General features: G+C 38.4%; 1 protein-coding gene across 6 annotated transcripts in view; it reads left to right on the top strand.

Annotated features, from left to right (window-relative positions):
* Positions 1-18,028, top strand: part of ARHGEF10 (Rho guanine nucleotide exchange factor 10) — a 118,853-nt gene that overhangs the window by 44,534 nt on the left and 56,291 nt on the right. For 5 of the 6 annotated variants that reach the window (XM_032183911.1, XM_032183914.1, XM_032183909.1 and 2 more), the window contains 8 exons: positions 1,571-1,683; positions 5,325-5,402; positions 5,630-5,809; positions 7,136-7,252; positions 9,262-9,354; positions 10,434-10,604; positions 12,442-12,587; positions 15,577-15,752. In XM_032183911.1, coding sequence (XP_032039802.1) covers positions 1,571-1,683; positions 5,325-5,402; positions 5,630-5,809; positions 7,136-7,252; positions 9,262-9,354; positions 10,434-10,604; positions 12,442-12,587; positions 15,577-15,752 — 1,074 coding nt within the window. The remainder of the gene's footprint in view (positions 1-1,570; positions 1,684-5,324; positions 5,403-5,629; positions 5,810-7,135; positions 7,253-9,261; positions 9,355-10,433; positions 10,605-12,441; positions 12,588-15,576; positions 15,753-18,028) is intronic. The other variant, XM_032183912.1, reaches the window with a different exon arrangement.

Genomic DNA, 18,028 nt, shown 5'->3' with positions numbered 1-18,028 from the left:
GATACTGGTTTATGGGGATTATAGAAATCATGTTAAGGTACTAAGTCTGTCCACTTCCCTCCATCTAATAACTCCAGAGTGTCTGTTAGTAAGAAATTCTGCTGTTATGATCCGGATTTCAGTGGAGTGATAGCTATTTAAAAAGTCTATAACAACCAAAAAGGATAACAAAAACTGTGCCTGAGAGTGGTAGCAAGGAAAGAGTCTTCTGCTTTATCAGTTTGCTGATTTCTAGCAAAAGCTGGCTTTTGGGTTGGGAACTGTCACAACAGAAGAGGCTCTAAAATAAAAAAGCTGGAGGTATTTGTGTTCTTCTAATTTAAAACAGGCATCAGTCCCATGTCGTGACCCTCAGCAGCCACAGTCCACAGCTACTTTTTGCATGTGGTAGTGACTATACACAAATTTGTTCTCCAGGATAAGGCTGAGAGGTAGTCTGTTTTTCTGCTCAAGTTTCTGCCCAACTAATTAAACGGTTGTAACTTCAGAGCTCCTAAAACTACAGTTTTAAGAAGCCAAAACCACAAGACTGGAACAAGATGTTTTTAGCAAGTGAGCTAACATAAAGCTGCATCCTATCTGTAAGGACTAGTGCACATCTCATTATGGTCTCTAATAACTGGTTCTAAATTTAGGTGAGTCACAGCCATAAAATAAAAGATTATTTGCAGAAGGTTTATTGAGCAAAAATGTATCCTCACCCTCTTGCTGTTACACAGTAGAAAATCATCTTCGTTAGTGTTACAATGGGCCCAGTACTCCTCCTCACGGTTGTAGAGGTTAGGTAGAAGGTGCAGGATATCTATGGAAGATCTAATCCTCTAGCCAGTTACCAAATCAGCAGGGAGCATGTGACAAATTTGCTGATTAATCTCATTAATTCCTCTAGCCAACAAAACTGCTTCCCTTAATTCTCTTTGTGTTCTAAGCCACAGTTTCTCACACTGTTCCTTCTCTCTCCTCTGCTGGTGTCGGGCTGTTTGGCTGGCTGTGTACTGCCACCTATCACTGCACTTTGGTGGTGCTTCTCAAATGAAATTAGTGGCATTGAGAAGTCCATAGGGACTAATAGAGAATTTCTTACTCTCATTTCTTTTGAAGGCCAATGTTTTGATACGTTTGGCTACTGATTTTAGTTCAGTCAATGGAAGGTTGTATGAATTTTCTTGCACTGAATCATGTTATGTCTGTGTTTAATTTCATCCCAAAGGTTGTTTGTTTAAAAACTGCCGGCCCTGTAGTTGCAGAGCTTTAACCCTAGTTGTCATGTCCTGCAATTTGGACAGCTCTGTGCTCTTAGCTGTAAAGAGGAAGGAGAAATCATGCAAAAGATGCATAGGCTATCTCCTGCTGTGTGGATTTTAGGACTTTGAGATAGCTTTTGAAATATGTTCCGTACTAGAGCACCTATCAGTGCTGGTGTTTTTGTGATTTCACAGGTAATACAGAAATGCTGAGAAAATTACTTTTGTACAGGAAGTGAAAATAAGGCTATGTTGTAAATACTGTGCTTGGGTCTCTCAATCTCTGTGTTGTCAAAGTTGACAGTTTTTTATTCATCTATTTGTAGATCATAGATCATCATGTCTGGAAGAAGAGGAGCTAAACTTATTTATTGATGTGGACTGTATGCATGCAGAAGCAATTATGACCCCTATGCCTGAAGGATTATCACAGCAGCAGGTAAAAGGCTTTTCAAAACCTGGTCTTTTACCTCTTTTTTTTGTTCCCCCTTATTTTCTGCATCAATGGCTGTCAGGTGCCTTCCTCTTCAAACATTCTGGCATATGATATAAAATAAAGGGAGATTAAATTCAGACTAGAATAAGTAGTTTTTTGAAAATTGGTGTGTGTGAAATGTATCAATAAAGAATTCAGCGAGAGATACAAAACGTTTTGCATTATAAAATTAGGAACTACAGTAATTACTTATTTTTCTGCCTAAACATTTCAAGCTGAATGTGATGATTTTGAGTGAAAAAGAAGAGTTTAAGATTTTTTTGCTGAGTCAGAAGACGCTGGTGCTCTAGGAGTTCTCTTTTAAATGCAGAGAACATTCTGTGTACTCTCTGCATCTTAAGATTTCTCCTGATCTAAAAAAAACTTGTCCATGGTAAAGTCAAGTCTACAGAACAGTATAGTTTGCTGTTCACCACCTCAGATTTCTATGGTCACTGTGGAAACCACGTCAGTAGACACTGAAATCAGCATAAGTTTGAATTTTTGGCTGGAAATAAATCCTGTTGGTTCATGTTACTGTATTGTTGTGACAAGTTATAATGACAGTGTGAGAGTTTTTAGTATCTTGTGGCGTAAAGTCATGAGTTGGTCAGTACCTTAAAAAAATGAGTGGCGAAGCTAATGGTATTCTTGAAAAATAAGTTAAAGAGTAGTTGAAGAGAGTGGTATGGGCTTTTGTTTTGCTTGGTGAATTCTGTTTTTCTGATATGTTTAGCACAATGCAGTGCTAGATCTTGTAACGATACAACTACCAAATGTATTACATTACTGTAACATCCCAGCATCACTGAATGCTGTATTTTCCTTCTTTCCAAATATGGGTTTGGGAGTTTCACTGTTTTCTGTAGGTAATTAAAAATGGATGTACTTTCTTCAGGAAAGATAGAGAGCTCTTAATTTGGAGTAAGCTGTTAATTGCTGTGTAGGTCATGATATATATTGTGTATCGTGAAGAGAAGCCCAGCTGAGCAGGGATGGAGTTAGGAAAGCCAAAGCTCATCTGGAGCTTGAGAGATGTGAAGGACAACAAGAAGGGTTCCTTATATGTACACTGACAGCAAAAGGAAGGCTAATAAAAATATGGGTCCCCTGCCTGATGGGACGGGGGACCCTAGTGACAAAGCAGGCTGAGAAAAGTGAGGAAGTCAGTGACACCTTTGCCTCAGCTCTTACTGGTAAGGTTTGTTCTCAGGCCTTTGAAGCCCCCAAGCCAGGGGCAGGTTGTGTTAGGGCAAAGCATTACCTGCAGTGGAAGATACAGCTAAGGTGTACTTTGGCTGGATGGACATGTCCATGAAACTGGGTGGCACATATTTAGTGGTTCTGAAGGTATGGCCTTGATCATCTAAGATGACAGTGACTCAAAAAAATTTAGTTATCACACTCATCCTCAAGAAGGAGGGTCTGGGAAACTAGGGTCTGGCTGGCCTTATCACAGTCCCTGGGAGGTTATGCAGCAAATCCTCCTAGTAGCTGTTTGTGAGTTTGGGAGGGACAGAAGGATGATTAGGAACAGTCTTCAGTAAGTCCATTAGTGCCTGACCAGCCTGTGTGCCTTTGGGGTGACTAACTTGTGGATGGGGAAAATGGAGGGTGTCATTCCACTTCTGCTTTAGCAAGGCCTTCAGCGCAATCTCCAGAAGTATCCTTGTAGCTGTATGTGTAATATAATTCCTGTAGGCAGACTATAAATTGAGTGGAAAGCAGGTTGAAACCTGCTCAGAGGGGTACAATCAGTGGTACAAAGCCCAGCAAGTGGCCGGTGTTAGTGGTGTCTGTCCTGCAGGAGGTGATACAGGCCCAGTGCTGCTTAATGTCTGTATCAGTTCTCTGGGTGCCAGCTGCAGTGCTCCCATCAGCATGTCTGCAGGAGAAACCAAATTGACATAGGCAGCATGTACAATGCTGGAAGGTAAGGCTGCTGTTCAGGGTGACTTGGATGGCTGAGGAGCTGGGCTGACAGCAAGCTCCAGTGATGCCAACAGTGGCAAACGCAAGTCCTGGCTTTTGGTTCAGAGTATCCCTGTGCCACACACAGCACAGGCAGGGGACAGACTACCCAGCAGCCCTGGGGATCCCAATTGGACTGGAAAGCTCCTTCCAACCTGAGTTACCCTGCAGTGAGTTGTCTTTATGGATGTTCTTGCTTTAAACAGTAGGTGGCATGGTAGCTTTTGTTTAAAAGCAAGCTCCTGTTTGAATACTATGTCCTGCTTCGGGTCTCAATCATGTTAGCTTTCACGTCGTTTTAAGCCTGTGACTAGAATTCTTTCGATTTTTTTCTTTTCAAATTTCTTATTTTAAGTTGTTTATGTTTATATGCTATTCCTACTAGCAACAATGCTAATATAAATGTAAGACTTGCATGCAAGCCTATTGGAAGTTACATATATCATGATGACCAATAGGTGCTGTTAAGCATTTATTTTGTGTATTGTACAGCCTGAAAAAGCATAACTCAAACGTATTTATTCTTTTCAAAAGTGTGAACTGTGACTAAGAGTAGCAATGTTATCTTTTATTAGAGCAACCAATACGTTACACCCAATAAAAAACTTAAATCTTGTCTAAGCACAAATTAGACACAATGAATTTTACCACTTATTTCTTTAAGCAAGGCCTCAGATAATTTTGAAGTCTTCCTTTGAAATGCCAGCACTTGAAAGAAAATCCTTACATGACCTACACATAATTTAATAATATGAAATGCAAGTGTGAAGAATTAAAGGCAGCTGAGGAGAAGAAAGCAGGAGGCTGTGGGGATCAGAAGCAGGGGAGTTTCAAGAGAAGCAAGTCTGAGATGTGAATTTCATGGTCTTAGCCTCTCATTTCAAGGCTAGCTTAAAGTAGTAAAAGAAGCAGTTTTGCCTTTCCTTGTACTTCTGGGTAAGTGGCTTGTCCCTGCCTTCCTACCATCTTCTCCCTCAAGCAGAACATCACTTTTGAAAGTTGGATTAGGAAGTGAGTTTGGGTGAAGACAAACCCTTAAAAATAGCAAGAAATATAATCCATAGCAGTTAGAAGTTTTACTTTTAAATCAGATCAATTTCTTTGTCCTTTCTCTCATGTTATCTGCATGTGTATACAGTATGTTTCAGCTAAATCACAGAATTAGGAAGTAAAGAAGGATATGTGATGAATAGTCTGGAGTTTGTAAACATGAAATATGACAGTATTTCCTGAAGCTTACAATTCTGTTGATTGGTATAAATATAGATAAGATTTTCACTTAGGCATGTTAATATCCCCGCAAAAAAAATCCCAACTAAGATAATTCCTCATAATGAATAAATTCATACATCTAAAAATAAAAGATGTTTCAAAATTAGAGTTTGAAATTGGAAACAATCAGCAAAGATTATATAGGCTTACAATAACTGTCGTTGTCTTAAACTTACTATTACTCTAAAATTATTTTTAATGACTCTTGAAGATGTACGGTGTTTATGGTATGGCAGTGCCAGTATTTAAATTGCCTTGTGTTTCTTGCTTTTTATCAGTGTGGGATTTTTACCACGAGCATTCCCACTTATGATAAACATGTTTTCCTTGAAATTAATCAGGTAACTTTATTTCTTCAACAGGTTGTGAGAAGATATATTTTGGGCTCTGTAGTTGATAGTGAGAAGAATTACGTGGATGCTCTGAAAAGAATTTTGGAGGTACTGCAATAACTTTTGCATTCTATGGCTTGGGAATTCGAAAATTAATCAAATTCTTAAAGAATCTGTAGCGTGACACACAGATTCTGCTACAGATGCTTTATGCCAAATGTTCAGAGAGATTTTGTGCGTATGTGCTGTTACGTAATTTGTTTGACTTTTTCTATGTATAGAAGACCCCATTTAAGGCGATTTTAACATATTTATGTATCTTTTTTTTCCCACAGCAATATGAGAAGCCCCTGTCAGAAATGGAACCAAAATTACTGAGTGAAAGAAAACTCAAAATGGTCTTTTACCGTATTAAGGAAATTCTTCAGTGCCATTCAATGTTTCAAATAGCACTGGCGAGTCGTGTCTCTGAATGGGATTCTGTTGAAATGATTGGTGATGTCTTTGTTGCTTCAGTAAGCAAATGCATCGAAACGTATTATTTTTATTTTAGAATTGTTATTCAGTCTCTGTATCTTTCTGTTTAACTTGACCATTTTATATCCCGTGTTCTCCAATTCCTGCAGTAACTGTCAGAGTATATGTGTACCATCATGGTAAGGAAGCTGGCACCAACAGGTGTCTTCAGCTTGGTTAGCAGATGAGAAAGCATTGTGGCCAAAATTTTCAGGCCTTGATCAAACTTTGAGATACTTAAGTAAGCAGTTTCTTTTTCGGAGGAAATAGGTTCAAAAACTCACCATAATAAGGGTGAGATCAAAGCTCAGTTTCGCTTAAAAAGCAGGTAGTTTTATGTATGTGGGACTTTACATATTTACTGGGAATAGAAAAAAAAAAAAAAAAAAAAGAAAAAAAGAACAAACGCAGTACTTGATGTCCTGAGTTCCTGAGTTTGAACTGAGCCTGGAGCACACACACAGAGTATTTGTAAATCCCTTAATGGACCTTCATCCAGTGAAGAACTGGACTAGCCACTGGCTTGAATTACAGGAAACAAAAAGTTGCCATGGTTGATAGAAAGATGTTATTCCCACAGCAGGTGTGTGAATGGAAAGGGAAGGCTACCTACTGGCTGGTTTGAGTACTTTGTTTTGTTGCCACCCAGCTGCTGGAAACTACCACCTTTTCATTTCAGCTGAAAGAGAGCAGGGATGTGCATTTTTGGGTGCTTTGACCCCATTTCAGTGAAAATGAAACGTTTACTAAAGAGTCTGTCTTTAAACCAGATGTATCTTACTTTGACCGAAGCAAATTAGGGTGTACTTACCAGGCGAGCTCTGCAGAACCTTTACTGAGGAGGCAATGGGCAGACAGAGATCTTGCCCTTCATGTGGCTGTTTGCAGGTCACAAAACCTGCTTTCTTGCTAAACATCAGCTAAAGATGGGTTGTGTAGGCTTTGGGAATTCACTTGTTCATTGAATCTGGAAGACAGGCAGCAGTGCATTACCACTGTGAGAAGGTCATGGGATTCCACTAGCTGCTTTGAATCTCAGTGGAGGCTTCTTGATTACACAGAGTCCCCAGGCTTTGCCCTCGGATTGAAGCCAAGGTGAAGCTATTTCTGTAAATCTACATTTTATAATTCATAGCTGCTACATCTGTACATCTCCAAGCTGTGTTTTGCAGAAAAGTTATTTTGGGTATCTTCAGTATTTCTGTACATCCAGCACTGAGCCAAGCAAAAGCCTTTAGCTCCTAACAAAGTGAGTCAGGGCTCTAAATAATACTGTTGGGCATCCTTTGTGCTTATAGTTATGGTCTACCTTTTTATCTTTTTAGTTTTCCAAATCTATGGTATTAGATGCGTACAGTGAATACGTAAACAACTTCAGTACAGCAGTGGGGATTCTTAAGAAAACATGTGCCACCAAACCTGCCTTTCTGGATTTCTTAAAGGTGAGTTCACTCAAGCTTAAAACAGCTGCACATGCGATATGAGTAAGACACTATAAATTAAAAGGGGGAAAATAAGACTATAATACTGTATATTATGTGACTTTGATTTTATGGCTTAGGCATATAAACTCTACAGAGAATTCACTTTCACTACTTTGAGAATGATAACTTGATTCTAGATCCTGGATGTGTTTGGAAGTGCAGAGTGGTGTTTTTTGTTGCTGTTGTTCAGGTCAGTTTATTGGTGTTCACATCGCTGTACTTGGCAAAACATTGGGATTCTTTCTTATCAGGTGAGCATGAAATAAGAGGACTCAGATGGTGAACTATTGTTTTGGATTTATTTTACTTCTAAACTCTTCATTCTGTTGTGCAGTCGTATAGCTGTACTTCCATTCCACAATAATTTACTATTATTTTGCAAATATATTTTTATTTTTTTTTTACAATTTGGAGATAAAATTGATTATTTTTGTGCAGAATGTTTACTGCCCTGATGAATGCAATAGTGTGCATCGTGAGCCTGGCACATGCAGTGGAACTGCTGGGAAGCCTTAGGGGTGATGCCCTACAGAGGGTATGCAAAAACTATTGCAAGGCTTTTAGGCTGTGTGTTACACTGCTAAGAGCCTGGAAGCTCAGTTTGTCTCATTTTCCTGAGAGTCTTGGATTGAGCTGGGCCTCTCAGAGCTGTCACTCTGCCAGGTCTGCCACAGTGGTCCATCAAATGCTGAAGTCGGGTGCCCTTGGCAAGATAAACTGTGAAGCTTTTAGGTTGCTAGAGGATTGGGAAGGGAGGGCCAGGGGAGCTGATTGCTAATCTATCTTCAGATCTTAAAATTAATTCAAAGCATTTTGGAAGTATGGCAGCAGCAGTACACAGGATTGTATTCTGGAAGCCCTAGGCACCACGAAGATGAAACTCTGTAAGGTTACTTCTCACACAGGTATAAGCCCATTGTTCCAGCAGTGGCATCATTTATGCTCTTGACAATCCTTGTCAGTACCAGCACTGGTGCTGCTCCCAGCTAGGGAGTCACAGTTGACTTCTTAGGACAGAGTAAATTTATGTACCACCTGTTTTTTTATTATTATTTTGTCCAACTGCAACTAACAGACTTTGTGCAAGAATTTTCTCCACCAGTGGTCAGGCAAAAAAATGGTTGTGAAAATGTAATCACTGCACAAAAGTTTAATATTGTTTGGTTTTTAATATTGAATATTTCTTCTACTCTTCTTTTTTTTTTTTTTTTTAATCTTTTGTGATTCTGATCAAAATATTCAAAAAGTTGAAATATTTTAGACAAACAGGGCTTCTGAACATGCAAATGAAATTTGTATGTTCTTATCCCCCACTCCTAAAAACCAAAGTAATGGATTCTGATATTTTTCTTTCCAAGCATAAATCAGTGATCTTTTCCCTAGTTTCTTCTAATAAAGAAAATGAAAGTCTTTTTGTTTCCACAGTACTGAGATAATGTTTTCTTTAGATTTCCTCTTAAAAACGCATTGGTTTTCACACATTTATGGTCTCTTAGGCCCAAGGTACAGATCAGCAATAGTAAATTACAGAGTATAAATTGACAAATCACTTGGATTTACAAATTTAAAAACTGGAACAATTATGTTCATTTTGTTGTACTTGAAGTTAAGCAGATGTTTCATTGCATTGCTTATGTTAAAAAGAAAAGAAAAAAGAAAAGAAAAAAGAAAAGATGTGGTTTATCACTGTATACATAGGTACCACATTGCTGGTGAGGCTTCATCCCAGCTGCAGTTACTTAAGGAGGAGATTTAAGTTTGGTTATGTACCAAATACATCACCATAGTGATTAATAGTGATTCTAAAAAAAAATAAATTACTACTTCTAAATGAAAAGAAGGAATATTTGTAGTAGCATTTTTATAATAAATGAAATGATACAGAATATTTACAAGACATCTTTTCATTTTGTAACTGATGGAAATACACTTAAGGGAGTAAACAGTGTGACTGTCTTGCATTGCAGCAGTGCCAGGAGTCAAGCCCTGATCGGATTACACTGTATGGTTTAATGATGAAACCTATCCAGCGCTTTCCACAGTTCATTCTGCTATTGCAGGTAAAGAATATTTACCAAACAGATTTACCCAATAAGTGTTTTTGCTGCATTCTCACATGGCTTGTTTGTGGGATTGCTGGGTAGCTGTCTTCTGCTAAAAGACTATGCTGCAGTGGCAGCGACCACTGGATCCAGGGGAAATATCAAGGAAAAAAATTGCAGTGCATCATCACGTACTGATCTCTGATTGCATGGGCAGGCAATTCACTGTAATTCACAGTTCCCCTCTGTAGACCTGCTCCAGACCAATTTTCAGTGTTTCAAACTCCTTCCAGATCATGTCAAGTCTATCCCAGAGAGAGCTAAAAGTTAGCTGCATTATGCAGGTGTGACACAGGGCAGGCTTCAGGATGAAGGTCCAGGAATTAATGCAGGATAAGGTTTAGAGGAAGTTGTGGTGGGAGGTTGTGGGTAGGTAGCTGTGGCAAGAGCTTTTGAGACAGCACAAGAGATGAAGTTTATTGTGGCAGGAAGCCATAGCGAATTCGTGGTGATTTTTAAGTGCTGTGAGGAAGGAGCAAAAATTTCAAATTGTTCCAACGTGTGCCTACAAAAGGGAAGGGTTTTTTAGCAGCTGTTGTAACCTCCATAGAGTAAGTATGGTCTCCTACTTTAGTATGATATTGCTGTCAGTGTATTAGTGAGGAATAATAATAGTAATAAAGATAATTGAACATTATTATAATAAGAAGTATCAGAGAAGTTTAAATGATTGTTTAGACACCATATTATAATATTGCTTTTCAAATCGTTTTCTATTGTATGCAACTTCTGCTAATCTTTTTTTGTTACATTTGGAGGTTTTACATTTATTTTCAGGTTTCTTTTCTGTACTTTCTTCCTATAAATAATGACCCCATTCAATATCTTTTTTTAATATCTATTAAGATATTCAGGAAAATAAGTGATGCACAGTCTGAATATTCATTAGATGTTCATTGGTCTTATTCTTTAGTAGTATTCAGGTAAGGAATGTAGCAGTAACTTCTGCACACAAGTCCACAGCACATCCTATAATCTTTTGAACTTGAGTTTGGAGTTAATTCTGATTTTTGTTTTCATTTATGATTTCCCTAAAGGATATGTTGAAGAACACTAATAAAGGACATCCTGACAGATTACCTCTACAGATGGCTCTTACCGAACTTGAAACACTGGCAGAGAAGTTAAATGAAAGGAAAAGGGATGCGGATCAACGCTGTGAAATAAAACAGATAGCAAAAGCAATGAACGAACGTTATCTGAACAAGGTTAGGAAGCAGAAATGTGTGATGGAAGAGTCAGTTTATTATTAGTTTCTGGGTCTTGAACAATCTTTAGAATGGACTCTGAAGGGGCACCTGCGTTTTTTTCTGTAGTGCTTGACACCATGGGGTTGTTCTGGTGGTAGGTGTGAGAAGTGAGTTACCTTCAAGACAGAATGGGTTCACTGGTTTAAACCACAGTGTGTTGGGGTGGGTAAAATGCTGAAATAGCAGCAGCAGTGCTGGTATTTTGTGGCAGTGTAGAAAATAGCAATGTTTTCTTTTTCTGTATCAAGTTTTCAAGGAAATCTTCTGCATGAGAAACTTCAACTTAAATTTATCCTAGAACCAAGGAATTACTCCTGTGTAAAGGAAGGAACCAGTTTCTTACACCACAGTGCTTCCAACTGCAGAGTGGTTGAGAGTGTGCTATTGAACATGTCCAATATCTTTCCTGTCTTGAAGAACAGCCCAGTCTGTTTCATTCATATATTTAGATCTTATAATAGAAATGTCTTTGAAGAACTGCGGAAGACATTCAGTTATGGGGAAGGAAAAATTTTCTTTGAGTTTGTTAGTAGCTATCTGTATTGTAGATATATGTATGCTTATTTGCATCATAAATGCTTCTGTTTTTCCCAGTGCTTCAATTATTGCTTTCATGAAGTTAGAGATGATTGTACTTATTCTGGCATGGAGTAATGGAGGCATGCTAAAGGAGTGCAAGGAGTGCTTTTGTCTGTGATTCATAAAAACCCTGGTAGTTTTAAGAATAGAAAGTAGTCAACCAGAACATACTTCTACTAAGCTCTTTATGAAAAAAGAAATACTGAATTTATTGTCATCCTGGCATATTATTTCCATTCTAAGTGCATTAAAGAATGGGTTCAGGTAATTTACTTTTTCTCGTTCTCATACTCCTGCTTTTTGAATTAGCTACTAATGATTATCTACAAGTGACTGAAAGAGTTAAAGACACAGAGTGTGCCCTTTAGCAGGTGGTCCAGATTTCTTTTTATCAGTTGATAGCAACTGTAAAGTCTCATGTTCTGTACCAGGAGATTTGAGATCTAGCTGCGTAGTCACTTCAAATCATTTAGCGCCTTGTGCAACTTGTGACTTAATGTTTGCTTATACAGATTTCGACAATGCCATTAAACAATGCCAGGCAAGGTGAAACAGGTGGTGAAGGAAATGGATAGATAGGAAATGGGTGCGTTGCAGACCATTTTGTTTTCTCTGCCACTATGGAGATGTATTTGACCTGTAAGGAATTGGTTCATGCTTGCACGCAAGGCTGAGTCTCAGCACTTGAAGAAAATTTGCAGGAACAGTTTACATGTCCTGCACCTTTTGTGTGTGTCATGTTCTTGGCAGTCTGTGGAAATATGCCAGCTGCACTCCTTCACTGGTTTTGTAAGCCAATGTAGACAGAGAAGCTGAAAGCATTCTTCTTGCACCCACTCTGACTTGCCCCTTTGTGATGGCTGGAACCATGTGTAATGTTTAAACGGACTATGAAAGAAGAGGTGAAGGAAGGAAGTAATGGAAACTGTGGAAGCTATGACTTTTTTTTTTCATTAGAGGATCTTTATCAATATGGAAGACTTTCAGAGCAATTACATGTTCCATATGAAGAATTAAAACCCCTGCAGGACATATCCTGGGGTTATGTTACTGCTGCAGGAAATGAAAAGCAAATCAGTAAAGACACTTAATTCATTTGGCAAATTCACTTGTGAGCATTTGTAGTCATATGGCAATATTGCGTTGTTGTTGTTGTTGTTCTGAATGTTAGATGAATAATGTATAATAGACGATGTTGATTGTTTTTAAAATCTAGTTACTTAGCAGTGGAAACAGATACCTCGTACGGACTGATGATATGGTTGAAACAGTTTACAGTGACAAAGGAGAAATTATCAAAACCAAAGAACGGCGACTTTTCATGTTAAATGATGTGCTGATGTGTGCAACGGTAAACATACGGTAAGACTTAACTAATATTTTTTAAATTATCATTCAAGTTTAAGCTGGAAATGATGACAGTGAAAAGAGTTTTTGTTGTTGTTGTTTTTACTATGTCTAATGATCTCTATCAGTTGTCATAATGAATGGACAGCTGGCTTTTATACACTCTTCTAAATTGCCTGCTGATATTTTGAAGTTCCAGAATAAATTTGTGTGTGTGAGCATATATACGTGTGTGTGTGCGTGTGTGTGTATATATATATATATATATATATATATATATATATCTCAGTTGGAAACTGCAGTTAGAAATGTGCTGTAGAATCATCAGTGTGCATTAGGGTAGAGTGGAGTGCAGATATACCACGGTAGGTTTTTTTTCTCTTCTTCCTTAAATTCGTGCTGTCACATATCTGTAACCTGACACGATATGGAAGTTAAAACAAAACCAAAGCTAATGCGTGTAGCTAGAGAAAAGAAAAAAAAAAAAAAAAAAAAGGAACACGCTAATGAAATTCCAGCTGGGGAAGGGTTTTTATCTCTGAGACCAAATGTTGAAGGATTAAAGTTGAGGTGCTTTGAAGAAAGCATTTTTTTTAACATGCCTTCTGTTTTAGTTGGCTGTAGCAATTACTGTTACTATAGCACTGTGTATGCCAAGGTCACACTCACATTCCAATGTTGCTTGTATCATGAATTGCTTTGTGTGTTGGTACATTCTGACAGAGAAAATGTAGACTGTTAAAATCTTCCAAAAACAGCTTTTCTTAAGCATAATATGAGTTGTTACGTTAGTTCGTTGGTGAAGTCTGAATGCAGCACACATTTTTGCAGTAGTGTGAATGCTTGGTCTCACATTAGTGAGCAAGAAGTACGTTTTCTGAAGAGCAGTTATTACATAGCAAAAGCTTATATCCAATTATCCCAGGAATCAATTCTGTTCTTTAGTAGCTTTTGACCACTTATTTTCATCATTGTCTTGGATTTTTTGTAGTTGGTCCTGAAGTGGCAATGTGCACTCTGTTTTCACTTGGCGTCTGAAAAGTTCATGATTTTGCCAAGTCTCTGGGTTCCTTGTTAAGTCAACAGTTCCAGTTATCACTAACAGCACTGTTGTTCCTGACATTAACTGTTTTTTTCACTGCAGAAGAAACTACTTTGTCAGGCAAAATATAGTTAGGGAATGAAGGAAATAATATGATAAATTTCATTGATTACACTAGTATACAGTCCAGAATTTTTGGTCCAAATGAGCTGTAGTTTCATTTTAGCTGTGTAGAAGTTAGGCATCTAATCTAAGCTAGGCTTCTGTTATAGCAGTGGTTTTCAAACTCAGCTTTGTGCACGCCTACCTGTTGACCGCTGAAGGTGTAAACTTCTTCAGAGAACTTACATGTACAGGTAGCAGAACAGCACGTGTCAGCTCAGTTTTCTTAACCACCTTTTATCAGTCTTTACAGAAATAGTCAGACATCCCAGGAGCCTGGCAGGCGTTGGTTCCAGAACAATATTCTGTAGCTGGCAAAAGATGCATTTCTGCAGTCCGTGACCCCCAGAAGGTCCTTCTTCACGTGTAGCCTAGATGTCCGGCTTAAACTGGAGACCTAACTTTTAAGTAGTGGGAGTTGGACAGGGTGGATGCTATCCCTAGCGACTGAACAGCTGTGTCCTGCCCTGTCATGTTTTCTTTCTTTTTAACTAGATCTAGAGTTCATAAATATTTGCTTAAGTTGTGGTACTTTTGTTTTTTCTGTTCATTCTTGTCTCTCCTTTGAAACAGAAGTGTGACTGTGTGGTGAATAATTAGCTGACTAGCTGAATGTTGGTGTCCAGATACTGTTCTCACTAAACACTCCGGGCCGATTTCTCCAAAGCTTTTATTTTGCTTACTTCAGCCGTGCTTTCTGTGAAGGAAACATTCCTGTTTCCTTTCATATCTCTTTTGTGCTTGATAGTAGATGTTTGTTACATATGCTTGAATGTGTGAATAACAGAATGAAACAAAGGAAAAGGAGCCAGTGAATTCCATTTCTATTTCAAGTAAAGCTTCCTCAGCGTGCTGTTTCCTCTGAAATGCCTGTTGTGATGTACACATCCGTTAGCAGCAGTTCACGTGTAGATTCCTCTTAGAAACCACAGCAATTGCAAAAAGTCTGCTGTAAAGAACATCCTGGGCTTTGGGCTTCGCAGAAACGTTGGCTTGTCAGCAATTGAGAGGTTGCATTGACCTTCCTCTTCCTGGTAGTCGTTTCAAGGTCCCGTCATCCAGGCTTTCTTGAATGCAGCAGTTACTGCTTTTTAGCACTGTTTCAAGTACTGTCCTAAAAGACAGTACAAGCAAAAAGAACTAGGAAAAAGTGGAGCCATAGTATTGTCCTATGGGCTCGTGTTTGGATGTCAAGATGCATATTGATTTTAAAAGATCCCACAATCACAGAATGGCTCGGATTGGAAGGGACCTTGAAGATCACCAAGTTCCAACCCTCCTGCCGTGGGAAGGGACACCTCCCAGTAGATCAGGTTGCCCAGGGCCACATCTAACATGGCCTTGAACACCTCCAGGGATGGGGTATCCACAGGTTCTCTGGGCAACCTGTTCCAGTGCCTCACCTCCCTCTGAGTGAAGAATTTCCTCCTGATCTCTAATCTGAATTTCCCCCCTGTTAGATTAAAAACATTCCCCCTTGTCCTGTCATTATCTGATAGAGCAAAGAGTATCTCTCCATCTTTTAAGTTCTGTTTAACTACTGAAAAACTGCAATGATAGAAATGTAGGGTCTGTTGATGGCAGTCCTGTGCTGTCTGTAAACAGGATTATCTGCACCTGCATAGCTATCTTTGTACTCGAACAAAGGTCAGTCACAAAAGTCATCCTGATGCATGTATTTCTTTAAAGTTTTACACAGTACTCAGTCTGCTGAACAGCAGATTTTCTGAATTAATAAATAGAATGCCATAAAACACAGTGACTTGCCACAACAATAATCTGTGTATGTGTATCTTCCAGCTCATCCTACGAAAGCAGTGGCACTGTGACAACTGGCCAGAGGTATTTATTAAAATGGAGCGTACCACTGGGACAAGTGGAAGTCATAGAGTACGGCAGCAGTGAGGGCCAAGGAGAGAACTGCAGGTTTCCACCCCAGCACTCTGCTGAAAATGTCGTCATTAACTCTAAGCCAAGTAAGTGACAGCTGTTACAGATTTACATATTTCATTTTTTTGCTAAAATACATATGTCAATTGCAGTGGGCTACAGAATACAAAGGATTTGGTGCAAGAAGAATTCTATAACATGGACATTAACTTAATCTCTTCCTTTGGAAACTGAGAACTCAAGTGCTAAGACAATCTCTTGCCTTGCAGCGTGAATTAGTTGTGTTTGTCCTATTTCAGAGTTTTATGCATGAATGCATAAACAATTCTAGAAGTTTAAATCCTGAATGTGTATGGACATGCAGTAGATTTTTCTTGGTGTAGTAGGGCAGTTATCCAATGGTAGCTGGTTGTACAAATGTTCTTATCCCAGAGTTACAGTGAGGAATTTCTCTTTGATAAAGTTGACAAGCCAACCTGTTGCTGTGGCATCAGAGTCTGGCCACAAGTGGTTACTGAAGGGCAGAAGTTACTTCTCTGACGTCTATAGTATCCCGCCCTTCGAGCACGGTATCAAGTTCTTCAAGGAAGAAAACCCAAACACTTTAATATTAATTTTGATGAGTGTTTTAAAAAATATGCCAATAGAGAACTTCCTCCCAGCCTCTCTCCAAAAATGACCTAAGGCTCTGAAGTTTGCAAGTTCTTTCTGTGCTCATTAATCCATCCTACAAGCTTGCCAACTGCCCTCAAGAGATGTATAAATTTCAAGAGTTTACTCAGTAGCTAGCCTTATATTTATATATATATATATAAATTCTGTATTTGTAAGCATATTTAATATACCTAGATTGTGAAGCATATTAATGGATTGTAATTTAGATTGGTTTCAGTGCTAGCTCTGGGCATTATTTCACACTACGTTTATTTAATATTGCATGCTTGGCCTTGTGATTTTTTCCACAGTTGTGCTGTAAGGAGGCAAAAATATTATACTTCAGAACTGAGGTGTGGCTGCAGCATTTAATACCCCCCTTATTCTTAATGACAGTGTCAGGCCTTTTTGCTCCTCCCTTTTTAAATAGCCTAAGAACATTTTTATAGGTATTTATGACTCTTTTTCAAGGACGACCTCATTCCTAGAACTCCTTTAAAACGTTAATGGTTTATTTAGACAACGAGATTAGAGCTCTTAAACTATAGATTAACAGGTGCTGTATACATGACCCCAAGAGGAGTGAGTACAAGGGACCGTGTAACTTAGAATTGGTTCCCCTCATAAGAGTATGTAGGTGGAACAGCTTATGAATATTGCTAGCGCAACTTTATTCAGCAGCTTCATAATTGATTATATCAAGCCCTTGCCTGTCAGCAAAATCACATAGGAAGTGGAGGATGAAGGGAGAAAGAAAAAACCCTTACCCAAACTATCCTGTAGAAACTACTTGATTTTTTTGGTTTTGAGGTTTCTGTTTCATGATGTGTGGTAACAATAAAAGAAAAAAAAAAAAAAAAGACTTTGTACATCATTTGTAGTCTCAAACTTTAAATTAAATTGTGCTCAACAGATAAAAGGCAAGGTGAATTTGCTGTTCACTTAGTAAGCTCTGATCACTGCATTAATTCAGTCTTCTAATAAAAAGGATTGAAAGGTAATAATTAAAAAGTTTATGAAGGATACTGGTTATACAAATGAATAAATCTTCTCTCAATTTTAATCAAGCATTTCTCTGAAATGATCCAACTAAATCAATTATAATCAGTCATGAAAAAGGATGAGCTTAGCTTTGCTATTTGCATGTAGTGCTGTGTCAGCACTAGCTGTTACTCTGAATGCAGACTTGTCCGAAATGACCTGTATAGACAAGTTTGAAGAGACGCTTAATTGTGTTCGTTTTTCTGTAGAGGTGCTCTCTTAGTTCCAGTTTTCTTAGCTGCAGAAGATTAAAGAAGCTCAGAAAATAGTCTTCTTGCAGAGAGAAGGGATTGGTTAGACAGTAGTGGTTCACTGTTGCTTAGCTGCACCTACCAAGGTACTGTATTTTATATTTGATGATGACACATCATCATTGTAGTCTTGCATTGTCAGTGAAATATTTTGGGTGTTTAACACAAATGACAAAGCATTACTGGCAAAATATTCAATCATTGCTTGGCTGAAAATACATCACTTTATAGTCATATGTTGCGTTTCCCTCTGGTTTTGAAGTATTCCAAGGAACTGCTGTGGCTTCATGGAATGTGTTTTTAATCTGTTGAAGAGCAAGACAGCCTAAACATCTAATGATCGAGAGCAATTTGGGATGCTAGAGGCAAAATCGTGGTTTCCTTGAACTAGAACCATGTGTAGGTCTGTGTTTTCA

The sequence above is a fragment of the Aythya fuligula genome, chromosome 3, assembly GCF_009819795.1.
Source record: "Aythya fuligula isolate bAytFul2 chromosome 3, bAytFul2.pri, whole genome shotgun sequence".
In the NCBI taxonomy this organism is placed as follows: domain Eukaryota; kingdom Metazoa; phylum Chordata; class Aves; order Anseriformes; family Anatidae; genus Aythya; species Aythya fuligula.
This window is presented reverse-complemented; position numbering and strand designations above follow the sequence as displayed.